This window comes from Siniperca chuatsi, linkage group LG19 (assembly GCF_020085105.1).
Source record: "Siniperca chuatsi isolate FFG_IHB_CAS linkage group LG19, ASM2008510v1, whole genome shotgun sequence".
Classification (NCBI taxonomy): Eukaryota; Metazoa; Chordata; class Actinopteri; order Centrarchiformes; family Sinipercidae; genus Siniperca; species Siniperca chuatsi.
In genome coordinates, this window is record NC_058060.1 from 9038034 (window position 1) to 9052899 (window position 14866).

General features: G+C 40.0%; 2 protein-coding genes across 3 annotated transcripts; both read left to right on the plus strand.

Annotated features, from left to right (window-relative positions):
* The first annotated feature begins 1230 nt into the window (after nucleotides 1–1230).
* On the plus strand, nucleotides 1231–9037 carry zgc:56231 (uncharacterized protein LOC406257 homolog). Of its 2 annotated transcripts, none has more exons than XM_044177386.1 (18): nucleotides 1231–1570; nucleotides 1771–1866; nucleotides 2713–2832; nucleotides 2998–3136; nucleotides 3237–3421; nucleotides 3574–3667; nucleotides 3860–4036; nucleotides 4162–4273; nucleotides 4348–4410; nucleotides 5070–5216; nucleotides 5468–5633; nucleotides 5751–5930; nucleotides 6895–7034; nucleotides 7268–7433; nucleotides 7729–7852; nucleotides 8153–8220; nucleotides 8320–8439; nucleotides 8644–9037. In XM_044177386.1, the coding sequence occupies exons 1-18, from the start codon at nucleotides 1463–1465 to the stop codon at nucleotides 8857–8859; spliced, it is 2421 nt and encodes an 806-aa protein (XP_044033321.1). In that variant the 5' UTR covers nucleotides 1231–1462; the 3' UTR covers nucleotides 8860–9037. The 2 variants fall into 2 exon arrangements, with proteins under 2 accessions (XP_044033321.1, XP_044033320.1); XM_044177385.1 differs by having other exon boundaries at nucleotides 1233–1570; nucleotides 8150–8220.
* A 597-nt stretch (nucleotides 9038–9634) lies between these two features.
* Nucleotides 9635–14528, plus strand: LOC122867049 (regulator of G protein signaling 9 binding protein). The gene is made up of 3 exons (XM_044177389.1): nucleotides 9635–10096; nucleotides 11768–12074; nucleotides 13482–14528. Exons 1-3 carry the CDS (start codon nucleotides 10001–10003, stop codon nucleotides 13856–13858), a joined length of 780 nt encoding a protein of 259 aa, XP_044033324.1. The 5' UTR covers nucleotides 9635–10000; the 3' UTR covers nucleotides 13859–14528.
* The last annotated feature ends 338 nt before the right edge of the window (nucleotides 14529–14866 follow it).

Sequence of the window (14866 nt, forward strand, 5' to 3'; positions counted from 1 at the left end):
TATCAACCAGTAAACTTCACTTAGATTCTAATGAAGTGATTAATGGGCTAGTGATCCAAATTGAGGCCTTAGTGTAACACAATTTCTCACTTTTGAAATACTGTTTATTGGGGTGATGACTGGAGCAATCAGGCAATGATCCTAAGGCATCTAAACCTGACAACTTGCTATCAATTCTATAGAAACTAAATCACTGTATAAGATGAAATGCTATTATGAGGCAATCACCCATGATTTGGAAATGTACCCTGGCCGTTAGTACTCATCACTCACATGTTCAACTTTAGAGAGCTGGGTAAGCAACTACTCAAATGTGAGTGACCATTTTTGTTCGTAGAGAGAAAATCTTGCCTGGCACTGCTTTTAATTAATCTACAGTGCTGTGTGTAGGCAGTCACAACACAGGTGGTACGTGTGCAGATATCTGATAATTGTTCACACTTTATGTGCAGGCTTCTAGTTGCAATTCCAAGTACAAAAGTTCATACAAGATTGAGCTCAAATAGTACACATTTGGGTTTCTCATTTGCAGACCATCCAGTTTATGATGCTAATGGAGAAAATGAAATCTATCACATCAGTGCGGGCAGACTTGCAAGTAAAATACTGATTTAAAAAGAAAATATCACTGCTTGTATTAGTTTTCCTTCGAGCCATTTTTTTTGTTTTTCTCCATACTGAGGAAAAATCTGGATGAAAAGCCTAACACAATGGCAGGAATAGGAGCACATGCACAAGATCAACTCTATTTTGAAGCTTTTACAAAACACTTTGTGTTATCTGTTTAAAATAAAATGACTAAATGCCTCCTCCCTTGCAAACTTTGCTTTAACCGAAGAGGAAAAGTGACACGTTTCATTTTGTGTTTTTCTGTCACTCTTACCCAGAAACCCTGAATGAACTTAAAGAAACTATGTACCTTTAGAGACCGCTGTGGTCGCATGTAACAATTACACAATGATAGTGAATGCCATAAGAGTGTAACAGCACAAGTAGATAAAGTCAAGAATGCCCATTGCACAGCCATACCTAGCTAAAGTTTGCTAACAGCTAAATTAGCCACCATAAATTAACAGTCATATATAAAAGCAAGTCAGGCTGTAGCAGCAACTGATCCTCAGATCATGCTTTGATGTGTCACTGTTGAACTCAACCCAGTAAAGCTCGAGTAGAGTCCTCTAAGCTGGTTGGTCATTCCCTGTGATTTGCTTGACTTCACACCTGCTTTCAATTAATACTGATTACAAGCTCCCCCTTCATTTCCAGTGGAGGAATGTCAGCAGAGCTGCATGTAGGTGAAATAAGTAGTTTTTAAGCCCAAAACTGCGTGTGAGTTGTCTTCCAAAGAGAAGGGGGCTGTTAAAATCTTCATTTGTGCAGAGAATTGATCTCAACCTTGTTCAGTGCGTAGAGTTTATTAGCACATGAATTATTAGACATTTTGGAGCTGCCTTTCCCCAAGATGAGTACAGTTATTGATTTGACCAATGAAGAAAGCGACCATATGCAGCCTGTTGACATGGACTTGACTTGTCATGTTCCTTCTGTCATCACTTCATCCCTTCAGCAGGTAATGGGGTTTTTTTTTTTTTTCGATTCTCTTTCATTTTGTAGTCCCAAGCTAGATTCATTGTATCACGATTTTTAGTAATGCTGACCAAACGCCTGTTCAGATTTCCTTGGCCACTGTTCAAAAGGACTGAAATAAACTGTAAAACTCAGCTTCTCTGCGCTGAGGGTTAGTTTCTAGTCTGTCTTCTTTGTTTATAGACTGAAATGGCAGGTGGTGCTGAGCAGCAGACCATGAGAGTTTACCTCCGAGTCAGGCCCTTCTCTAAAGAGGAACTCTCGGGCAACGAGGATCAGGTACAGTATAGTACCATATATGAAAGGGGGCATTCAGTCCATCTAGTGCTCAGTACTGCATAGTCATAACAATGAATGTGTCCAGTGGTTTTTCAACCCAAAAATGAACACCAATCCACAATGCTAAACAAAACATGTTGACTTGTAATGAAGTTGAAATATTACTCTGTTGCCTACTTTCTTATTTCTGTAAAGGTTTCAGTTTCTCTACATTATGTACCTGATTTCCACCAAGGCAAGGGACTGTACGGAAATTATTTGGGTTGGGAGGGACGACTGAATATTAGCCCCCAATATTTCGGTTTTCATTTAAATGCGCTGAACTTGAATTCTATTATAGGCTAACTTTTTATATAACGCTGTTTTCTGCTTTCTGTTATGATGCAGAATAAAGTAAAGGTGGGAGCTGCTGTAGACAAGTGACAACTGAAACGTTGTCTGGAGAGATGATGTTCACTCACTAATAAAGACCCATGACCATTCTGTTTCTCAAAACTGACACACTGGTCCTATGATCAGATTTTTTTTATGGGGGGAAATAAAGCTCTGATACAGAAACGGGACTGCTGTTCTCTGCATTTGGCCAAAAGCCATCATTTTGATGTAACTATTTGATCTATTTTTATTTATAATAAATCTCAAAAGGGAAGAATTAAATAAAGTACCAAGTACTACCCAAGTGTAGACAAAACTCACTTATTCCAGTCCCCACAACCCACAGTGACACTCCTTCACTTTGCTCCATTGTTGCTCATGGTTTGACTGAGATTGTGCTTCTTGCTCTTTATTCAGACTGTCCTGCCATTTTCCCTTGTGTATTTTTTTATTTTATTTTTTTCTTCTTAGGATTGTGTAGTGATTGAAAACAGCCAAACGGTGACACTGAATGCACCAAAGGGCTCTGCCACCATGAAGAGCAGTGAGAAGGGCATCGGCACGTCTCTCCACAAATTCTCCTTCTCCCAGGTCTGCAACCTTTTGAAACTGTAGTGCCGTTTGCCGAGCTGCCTGAGCATGTGTCCGAGGTCCTCGTACACATTTATTCCTTTAAACATTCTGGATGAGCTTTGTGCCATTTCAGACAGGCGCACACATTAATTTCCAACCGACCATCTTTCTGTTGGCTTTTAGATTTTCGGACCAGAGATGACTCAGTCTGAGCTATTTGAGGACACTGTCAAAAGCCAAATGTCTGAATTCTTGGATGGGAAGAATGCACTGATATTCAGCTATGGCGTAACCAACGCTGGGAAAACCTACACAATCCAAGGTAAAGATGAAAACCGCAACATTTTGACGAGCGTTAGTCACTGTCAGAAGTCCTCCGGAGTTCTTCTGCCCGTCTAAATATGTTGTGAAATGTTTTTTAGGAACTCCAAAAGAGCCGGGAGTACTCCCTCGAGTGCTGGATGCCACCTTTCACTACATTGGAGGCCGTCAGTATGAGGGGATGGACCTGAAACCCTACCTCAGGAATGATGCACAATATCTGGATCCGGACCAAGTCAAGCAGGAGAGAAGTGCTAAAGCTGCCATTTTTGCTTCAGTCAAAGACGTGAGAGAATTTTTATATCCAACTTGAGATGTTTCCTCAGGCTTTGCCAAAATACATAACTAAGAATTTTAAATTGCTGGAATGAAACACCGCAGCCATAATGCTCTCTGCAGGTAATGCCACAACATGCATGTTTCTTTGCTCCCATCTAGGAGTGTGATCCTCTCAGAGCCAGTGGTGGTTTAGAGTCCTTGTCCTGTTCCACCACCAGTCTCTCATCCTCCTCTTTGTCCTACGATGAAACCGGTAGCCCTCACTAATGCTACACACTGAACATATATTGTCTTGCATTTTATAAATGGTTTAAGCTTGAAGTTGTCCCAGTGATAAAAATGTCACAAGAGTAACCAGTGACAGGTGTCACTGCAGGATTCCTCGGATGTTTCGGTTTCACTCTTTGACCTTTTGTTGTCCTCTCTGTATTCTTCTCCTTTTTAGTGTTGGTAAGCAACCCAACAGAAGCAGGCAGCAGCCAGTTTGCCTTATGGGTGGCGTTCTTTGAAATCTACAACGAGTGTGTATATGATCTGCTTCAGCCTTCACTGTGCTCTAAGTTCAAGAAACGTGCTGCTCTCCGAGTATGTGACGATGGTGCTGGCAATGCTTATGTTAAAGGTGTGAGCATGTCTTAATTATGTGTTAAGTTGGTAGAAACATACCAGCAATAGTCTTTATGTTGGTCAAGGCTTAAAAATTAAATCAAAGAACAATGTGTGTTTTTTTTTTTTTTTTTATTTCAGATCTCAGGTGGATTAACATCCAGACCCTGGGCGAAGCCTGTAAACTACTACAGTTTGGAAACAAAAACAGAAGTGCTGCAGCCACGAAGATGAACCAGTCGTCTAGCAGAAGGCAAACTATTCATTTCATCACATCTTTACTAGGTGTCATTTTGTTTCGAAAAATTAAACCAGCTTTCCTTACAGCCACAGCATATTTACCATGAAGTTACTGAAGATCGATGGCAGCACAGTTAAAAGGATCTCAGAGTAAGTATCTCATAGTGACATCATGAATATTCAAACAAGGTTTTTGTGTTTGTATCCTACCTGGTAATAGTTTTGGGGTTTTTTGTTGGTGTGGCTACATTTGTTGAGTAGTTGCACAGTGAGCTGATTTTTAGGCTCATCCACGTACTGTACACACTGAAATATTTCACTTGTCTAACATTTTGTTTTCACAATGTTTATCCGGTAGCATTGCAAACATGCATACTCTTATGTTAATGTTTGTGCATTAATGCAGGACATGTACACCTGCTTGTGTTAAATAATAAATTCTACACACTTAAAAGATACTATATGAAATGTGGGGGTAATTGAAGTTTCTAGGAGAAATATGGAAAATAAAAAAACTATGGATGTTGCTCAAAAGGGCTTACATTAACTAACAATTGAAAAAAGAGACACTTTCAACAGCTAAACATTTTAAAATGCATCAAAAGAGGAGAGATGAAATAACTTATTTGAAATGGGATGAACGCAAGACATGACTGAGAATGAGCCTTACAGCTCAGGAGTCATTGAACCAAATTTAATGTTGTTTGTTCTTGATTTAGTAGCCCAAATTACAAATCTGGTAGCTCCAGCACCATGAAAGGAGCTATGATTCAGAAAATAACGGTTATAAATTGATTTGTGTTTCTCAGGTTTTCTCTGTGTGACCTGGCTGGCTCAGAAAGATGCAACAAAACCAAGACCTTCGGAGAGAGGCTGAAGGAGGCAGGGAACATAAACAACTCCCTGCTCATTCTGGGGAAGTGCATCACTGCCCTTCGCAACAATCAGACTGACAGGTACAGTTGGTTATAAATGTGTCAAGAAGTTTGTCACCAGCTGCAAGTATATGTTTGACACAGGATGCCAATGCTTTGAACTGTAAATGACATGGCTCTCACATGGGGAGGTGATTAATTAAAAAGTAGTGCGAGTGATAGCTCTTAGCTGGTGTGAACACTTAAATGAAGCAAGGCAGCAATGGCCCTCGATGGTTTTAGATGTTTTTTGCATTGTTAAAGTCCTCTTTTTCCTCTGTGGCGTTCATCAGAATGAAGAGCAGCTACATTCCTTTCAGAGAGAGTAAGCTCACCAAGCTCTTCCAGGCTGTTTTCTGTGGCAAAGGAAGAGCGTCAATGATCGTCAACATCAACCAGTGTGCTTCCACCTATGACGAGACTCTCCATGTTATGAAATTCTCTGCTGTTGCCAAACAGGTTAGCCTGAGTGCATAATGGTGTAAGAGGAAGCGGTATAATGTGCTGGATCAAAAAGAAGCTTTGTGAGCTGTAGCAGATCTCCAGCACCGCTCATCCTACCTGTGCTGTCTGTAGGTGGTGCAGGTGATCCCAGACAAGCCTCTGGAAGCTCTGGCTCCCTGTTTGGTCGGCCATGATGGCAAGCCTCTGGTGAGGAACGGGAAGATTGACAGCCAGGCCCTGGAGAGCTACCTGTCTGAGGAGGAGCTGCTTGATGAGGAAGACGAGGCTGACATGTCTTTGCTGCCACAGAATGTACACCTGCCACTCAATGTCCCATTCAGAAATTGTTTCATGAATGTATCAGAGATGCAGTATGTTAGACATTCTTGGGTTGTATTTGTAGTACCAGAATCTGCACCATTTACTTTGATTGTCAAAAGAAGAGGTCATACCCCAACTGCTATCTATGACACAGTTTTTATTATTTATTTATTTTTTTAGCCATTCTTGCGGCATGGTCTTAAGGGTGACAAGGTCGGTCTACCACTTTGGTCCAGACTGAAATATCTGTTACATAACTGTTCGATGGATTACCAAACGTTTTTACAGAAATTCATGGTCCCTAGAGGATGAATCTCTACTGACTTTAATGATCCCCTAACTTTTCCTGAAGTGCCACCATGAGGTTCACATTTTTGGCGTTTAGTGAAATGCCTCAACAACTACTGGAGTTGATGGCCACGAAATTTTGTGCAGACATTCACGGTGCCCAGAGGATGAATCCTATTGACTTGAGTGATTCCCTGATCTTTCCTGTAGTGCCACCATGAGGTTGACGTTTGTGGATTTGAGTGAGTAATAACTTTGATGATCCCTTAGCTTTTCATCTAGCGCCATCATCAGGTTAAAATTTCTAATTGTCCAATAGTTTATGACCAAATACCTGCAAAACTGACATTCCTATCCGCATCAGCTTTACTTTGTGTTTAGTGCTAATTAGCAAACATTTGCAAGGTAACACGCTAAACTAAGATGGTGAACATGATAAACATTACCGGCTAATCATCAGCATGTTAGCATTGTCATTGTGAACATGCTGACGTTAGCATTTAGTTCAAAGCACTGCTGTGCCTAGATACAACCTCTCAGAGCTGCATGGCTGTAGAATCCTACATTTGTTTAGTATCGTTCAAATAGGTTTTTTTTAACTTAGTTTTAAAGATACACTGTGCGGGTTAAAGTTATCTCCAGTAAATGTTTTACTTAACTCTCCTAGGAGGTCGTGAATATGATTGAAACCCTGCGAACAAAACTCCTGGCTGAGCGAAGAAGAAACCTGGTTCAGGAAATGGAGATTCGCAAGGAAATGGGAGATGCCATGTTACAACAGCTCATGGAGAGTGAGGAACTCCGCAGGTAGGTTATTTATATTTTTTTATTTTCAGGAGAAAGCCAGTGATGCAGGTCTCTGGTATTGTATGCCTACAGTTTTCATTTTTGTGAAACCAATTTGTTCGACAAATTGGTACAGAATGCTTGAACCTCTCACATATGCAATCATGGTCAGTGGTCATATCAGCAACGATCTCCCCAAAGTGTAAACCCTTGTTGAAGTCAAAATGAAATGAATGTTTGCTTAAAATGTTCAGTCGGCAGATTGAAGAGCTGAAGGAGAGCTACCAAGAAAAGCTGGAGAACACTTTTGAGATGTACAAGGAGGTTATCAAAGAGCATGCCTACCAGAGTGCTATGAACAATCTGGAAGATGACTATGTACCTCTTGATGAGTTCATTGCTGAACAGGAGAAAGTGGAGGTATGTCATTTTATTAGCTGTTAACAGGTCAGGAAAATCAGTTTTTAATGGGTCTTGTCAAGGTCAGACCTTAACCTGTAGAACTGACAGACCCAGAACTGGGCTCATTAGAAAATGGAATGCAACCATACACTGCTCAAATCCCCATAACTTTATTCAGTTGTTAAGCAAATAGTCAAATTGGCTTTATAGTAATGTGGTATTGTCCCGTTATGATACCAAACTAAGCAGTCAGAATCCTCACATTTTTGGCTTCTCATTAAGACTTCGAATTTGGCTCTCACCGACCGTGTAGGCCCTCAAACGTAAAGTGTCAGAGTTGGAGACCTTAACGTCCAGTATCGAAGGGGGAGCGCGTGCAGTTCCAACAGTGGACCAGTCGTGCCAGACTCAACCATTTAAAGTGACGGAAGCAGCAGGTTAGCACACTATCCATCTATTCGTAGACATAGCTCAGCATCTTCCTCTCTCAGGAAATGCCCTCAGGGATGGATAAAAACAACTTTTGTTTTAGAGTGGGTCAAAAGAAGTACATTCCCTGACACTTAAGGTGTTGTTTTTAGTTTAGTTCCTTCTCTTTATTCATGTTTTGTGTATTTTCTGTTCATTATTTCTATTAGTATGTTGTCCTGCCTGTCTTGTTTCACTGAGCTCACCAAAGCAAGTTCCTAACAACTTCAGGTGTAAACCTCACTTGTCTCTTTTTATCCCCACAGCAGATGATCGGTGCAAACGGCTTTACAAAGAAAAATGTGCTATAGAGAGGATGTGTGAGGATAAACAACAGGTAACAGGGACAAAACTGAAATTATGTATCTCAATTAAATGTTTGCTCCGTCTCGTTATGTAATCACTGGCTCAGTTTTACATTTAATGTTTGGTTCAGTTGATTTTGTCCCTAGAGAAAAGGCTGATGGACCTTAGTGAAACACTTCAGAAGGTCAGAGATGGCTTCCTGGAGAAATCAGCTGATCTGGAGGCTCTGCAGAGGAAGGCCGATGATCAGGTGAGGTGATTCAAAGTATACAAAGTGTGGTAGGGATTTGGGGGCAGCACATGGATTATGAAAAACGACCTAAAATGTCAAATCTACAAAACCTGCTTATAATGGCTTTAAGGATAATACAATTTGAACTGTTTGACTGGATCCAGGCATGTCAGGCAAACATGATGACTTAATTTACTTTTCTTTTTTTTTTCCCCCATCAAGACGAAAGCTTTGGAGGACATCCTACGGCAGAACACTGAAAAGGACAAGGAGATTGCCTCACTAAAGGCAGAACTTGCAAAGTTTTCCCAGAAGTCCCCTGTGCAGCCCAAAACCAAGCGAGGCCTGCTTGCCAACATCAGGGAGGCGGTGACTTCACCACGGAAGGGTACGACTGGCCGAACGCTCAGGAAAACTGTTAGGACTGCGCACCCCTGAAAAGCCCAGCATTTGGAGGGGGAGAGAGATTGCTTTGGTTGCTTGGGACAGTTTTAGAATACCTTTTTAAAAAAGGAATGGCAGACGTTTATTATTTTGTATTTATTTTATTCAGTGTGTTTCTTGTGATTGTTTTTGATGTCTTTTTTTTTAAATAAAATTAAATTGCTCAAACTTCTAGGCATGAATATATTACTCAATATATCAATTCCTCTACTTTTTGGATAACTTCAATTTGAAGCACTATTGGTATGATGTCATTTCATGACCTCAGCACACGCATATATGGTTTCTTTTCTTGTGGTGCGCTTTTTCCACATAGAAACCTTGCCATACATGCATACTTCATAGAAATGTCACGCCAGGGAATTCATGCTCGGAAAACACTGAACCTTAGATCAACCTGGTCAAATGAGGCCATCCATTATCTAGAGCCTGAGGGCAAGTAAACCACAAAAGACCATGACAGGACAAAGAAACCATGTACAGCTTTCAATTCCTTTTTAAGTGCATCATTAACTATTTAATTTGCTTATTAGTCTCTTTACACTTAGTCAGTACATTCCCTTAATTTTTAACCAATGCAATATAAGAAACACGAGAAAAATATTTCCACCATGCTTAATAAGATGCTTGTTATGTAGAATATTGACCTTTACAGTTGTGTGAATGAGGTGTATCCAGTGTGGTGTGCTTGAGGTAACAGAGCGCAGCCTCCTCTGTTAGTGAAAGGGCCATTGTGGTAGAGACAGCCAGCTGCTCTTCTATCTCTCCGGTCTCAGTGATAGTTAATGAGATTAGCTGTCGTCTTAGCCTGTGTCAGTCCAAAGGGGTCAATCACAGCATTAGCACCTTGCTTAAGAGTTACATCAGTTTATTACACTTTTTACCTTATCACTTTAACTTTCCCACTTCTGGCTCTTTGTGGGACATTGCATGTTTTGGTACAATTTAGTCATTGGAGTGGAATATTGAAATGCATCAAGCGGCTTTCGGACTGAGTCTGTCTCAACCCTCAGCCACTGAATGAAGCATCTTCCCGGGGAAGAAGAGGAGCAGGGGCAGCCAGAGAAGTGAAGGGCTGCTGGGCCAAAATCTTGCCTGCTGTGGCAGAGTCTGAGACTCTGGACAAGTCATCCTCATGCTACTTGTAAATAACAAAGTGGGCGATGATAGCACAGTCGGCACAGACAAGGCTTTGGCTGATGGAAAGGCTCTGGTGGATTCTTTGATAAAGGTAAGCTGCTCCAAATCTGAACAGTTTTTATTGATGCTATGACTGTTTAGGACATAAAGAATGCTGTGGTATAATTCTGCTGTATTGTCACTATTGGTTACAGTAGTTTCAGTCTGTTGCTGATTTTACAATTGGATAAGCAGGTGCAGGTTGCCATCTAATACATTTCTGAAAATGTAATGTCAGAAAACATATATTTAAATATTTTTACTGTATTTTATATGCAGATATTTGGGACTGTTTTATGAGATGGCAGTTAAATATGTTTTGCATCAGCAATTACACCATCTAATGTTAATGTTTCACAGACTAGACACACACAAGACATCTAAGCATCTTGTTCTCCCTGTGGCTAAAAAAGCACTCTTACTGAAAAGAATTTCTTGGTCCACTGCATCTAACTGTTCTAGTATCTGTGTCAGATAATATCATATCCATGCCTGGCATATGATTTACGATAACGCTTTTGCTGTAAACGGCATGTAGTTAATTTATATGATGGAATAATTTTTGCACAGTGAGAAAAAAGTATTTGTTGGTCTACAATCACATTTTGCTCCATATTTGATTACTGAATATTTGTTTGATATGCAGTTGATATATTTCTTGGTACCAAGAGCTTGCAGGTTGCACTTATACAGACATGAAGTGTATTATTATTATTATTATTATTATTATTTTTATTAATTCCCCAGAGAAATTTGAGCGTCAATCAGTGTCACGAGGGAAACAGTACCAAAGGTGATATGAGATTTATAAAGATATACCAAAGGTTTAAGTCATCTGCAAATACTGTATGGAAAACCATAAATACCAATTAATACATACGGTACACAAATCAAAAATATAATATAGCATACTCATAGTTATCATTGTTGTTTTCCCTCCTCATCATCTCCTCAGCTTTGAAAAGCAGCCGCTTGCACTCTGAGTGCACAAGGTTGTTTTGGCTTATCTAGAAATAGATCAATGATAATGAGATTATTTATAATATTTTTCATTGAAACCACTCCTGCTAATCCTCCAGGGATAAGCTGATGCCTATTAATTAAAACACTATGTTACTATATAATTTAGATCATAAAACTGCAACTGTCCCATTTTACACATTTCCCAGTAATTGTGTCAAGCAGCTTTAGGTGATATATGGATATTTATCATAATTGTTTTTTTTTACCAATCCTAAAACATGTATTTATTTCTTGCATGAAGCCCTGATTTTGTCTGATTTGTCTTGTTAACACTGGGTTAAAGACATATTTCAAACTTACGGTGATACTGTACCTGTTTTTAAGAAGTGATTAGTGGTCTGCTGCATACTTGATCGGGTAACGTGCACTGCAGGGGCATGTATACTCATACATACCAAACAAATTGGACATTGCTGTTACAACCTTTGAGTTACAGAAGAAAGGTACAGATTCTTGCCTCCAAAGCCTGTGGATCAGACAGTATTCAGGTCAGAGATGTTGAAGTATAGCAGCCCAAAAGCTACCAGGAGCCATCTGTTATTTGCTCCTACAGGTAATCACTTCTCTGAGAAATGCAGCAAGGGCACTGAAACACAAACAACTACAGAGGTGTCTTGGTTAGCAGCACTCAGGTTCTTCATTTTCCCTAAGGCTTGCATATTAATTAGCACAATTAAATCTTTGTTATTTCCTCATACAGGTGGTGGCATGTTACCGGCACTTGGCGTCATGTGTCGGTGGGTGCACGGACAGCTTGCAGCTGCGGGATGAGTTGCGACAAACGCGAGAAAAGGCTCAAAAGCTGGCCGTGGCCATCTGTCACCATCTGACCTCACATCTCCGAAACAAGAGCCTGCCTGAGGAGCAGCGTAAGGAGATGGAGCTCCTCTGGGTGGCCTTCTCCTCCAGCCTAGAGCTCCTCCATGTTGACATGTGCAAAGTTTTCAACATGAGTGGCATCTTCTCTCTGGCCAACACTGATACCCTGGTGCAAACTGGCATGCAAGGTAAATGATAGCCCTGCACCTCTTATTGTATATGCAAATTGTATTTCAGCAGGTAGATTAGCCAATGAAAGCACATCAGGTGAATAATGTAAAACAAGATTTAACCTGGGCAACCAATATGGAAACTCTGGAGATAATACAACAGATATTAAAGTTGTAATCTGCAAAATAATTCCACTACTACTACTAGAGATTATTTAGGTGTGAACAGGACTAGTAAAATGTAGTAAAATGGACATTCATGGGAAAATGTTGCTACTCTTTGATGACTCAAAAATTAGTTGACCAAATGTGACTTCCAATGATTAGAATTGAACGTCCGCACTTTATTACACATTTGTTGAAGTTAAGATGAAGCCTGATACTGGTGGTTCTGTTCAGAGCTGCTCAGACACTACCGGTGAGGATGTGCATTGTGGAGCTGCCTCTCTTCTGCTCTCTTGCCTTTTAAGAATGACACAGATTAGCCTTAGGGGGGAGCACAACATCACTTCTTTGTTTGTGCACGTCTCATGTGGCATTTCTATTACCACTCATCTGAGTAGTGTTGTCAGTAGTTGTGCGTTTGTTACAATATTCAGCAACCTATCATAACTTATAATTCTAAAGAAAAAAAAAAAAAAAAAACACTATTAAGAAAACACGACGGTTGAATATATCAACAACAAGAGATACAATTTTTTGCAAGCAGCTGTTAGAAACCTTTTAAATATGTATTTGATCCATATGAATGTGAAAACAGTCTGATATGCAAATTAAACCATGACGTCATGGATTTAGTGGGTGCTTTTTGAGCAGGCATCTAGCTACTACTTTCCTTAGGAAAACAGCTGGCAACAACAGATTAGATTTTGTTAAAATATGGTGACATACACACTCAGTTGCCAGTTTATTAGGTACACCTAGCTAAAACGAATGCAGTCTAATACAACAGTCCTGCAATAAATCCTGCCATCATGAAACTGTTTTCGAGAGGTGTTGATTCAAGTGTATGGTCATCTCAGAGGCTGCAGTTTGTGGTGCTGTTGAACTGTACTGCGTCATACATAGACGTGTTCCTGTTATTTAGCCCACCCTCAGTGATATAAATGGGGTGGACAAAATAATAGAAATACCTGTCAGTACAAGGAAATGCAGTTCCACAGAACCACAAACTGCAGCCTCCAAAATGACCATAAAGTTGAATCAGCGTCTCTCTAAAACAGTTTCAACAAAAATGGAACATTATAACTTTCATGAAGGTAGGATTGATTGCAGGACTGTTGTATTAGGCTGCATTAGTTTTAGCTAGGTGTACAGTTTTATAAATCCGTTTTTGACAACATTAGAACCAAGACCGTGTTTGACTGGATGAAAAGTGAATGTATCTTACAGACTAAAGTACCAATTTTAATTCTGGTAACGCAGGAGGAGGCAGTGAGGTAGCAGCTCGGGCACTCAGTCTGCCAGAACTGAACCAAGCTCAGAGCCCAGCCCTCCCTGCTGGTCTAGAGAGCCAGGAGCGCAGCACCATGGAGCAGGAGATCGGCCAAATTGATCACATGATTGATGACATGGAGATGAAAGTCAACGTGTTGCGCTGGATGGTGGAGCCCCATGGGCCACAGTATGCAGACCCGCTCAGCAGCACCGACAGCGCCTCCCTGGCTCTGCTCTCTGTTGATGAGGAGCAACCTGGACACCAGCCTATATGCCAGCGCAGTCAGATCTTTGTGCTCTTATTGCTGTTTGCTGTTGTTTTGGTGGCAACCACTTTATCTGTCTGCGTTGTCTTTTTCTCATGAGCAAAACCTTAATACACTCAACTTATTTTTTTTCTGTAAAGCCTCAGCAAACACTGTAAAAAAAACTACTGCAAGTACAGTAGTTTTCTCTTTACTACTCCTTCAAAAAAAGGTTACATTTTGTAACTGCAGCTAAAGTATCTACCAGTGCATAAGATAATTTGTCTAATATACTGAAATAAATCTGGATGCAAACCAGTTTGCCATTTATTGCAGTGAATCCAAAGCTGCCATATACTTTAAACTATCTTTGTTGAACAAAGTGACAATAGAAATACACAGTTGCCAGTTAGAACTGAATTCATAAAATTAAATAATTATTATTATTATCATTATAGGACAGTTCGTTTTACTTACTCAACTGTAAAAAGATAGAGCTTATACAGTATTTTCCCTTTGTTTGTACATTCTCCTGACTAGATTGTGATACATGAATGGAACAATTTTTGGTTTTGAAAAAAGTCCAAAAGACACTTGTCACATTTTGTTCCTTGTTGCCATCGAGAAGACATAGGTGTTGATGCTTCGTAGTTGATATATTGTAATGCGCAGAATATTCACTTCCAATGACTGAAGGTTTTTTTGATTCAGTGTTACTTATTGTGTATATAATCTGTGTTGTAGAGAAATGACAATGTGTAGTTGTGCATTATAAAAGTATCGACTTTGATATTGTTTTCCATTCATTTGTATTGATTAGCACCTTTGGTAAAGCACTAAATCATTGTATGCAAAGCAAGAGGAAATACACAGTACAGAATTCAAATGGCATTAAACTACTCATTCTACTGTTGCTTTTTTAAACTTTCAAACAGGTAACTACAGTTAGAATCTATGAAAGTCTGTAAGGCTTATATGGTTTGAGAGATGCTATATAACTGTTGGTCAAACCTTATTATGCCTTAAAAGTAACCACCAACATGGGCAATGAGAGGGTTAAAGGCCTACTGAGTAGCCAGCCTTTGTGGCTTGTAAATACAACTTGCAAAGTTGCCCCCGTCCTCCCTA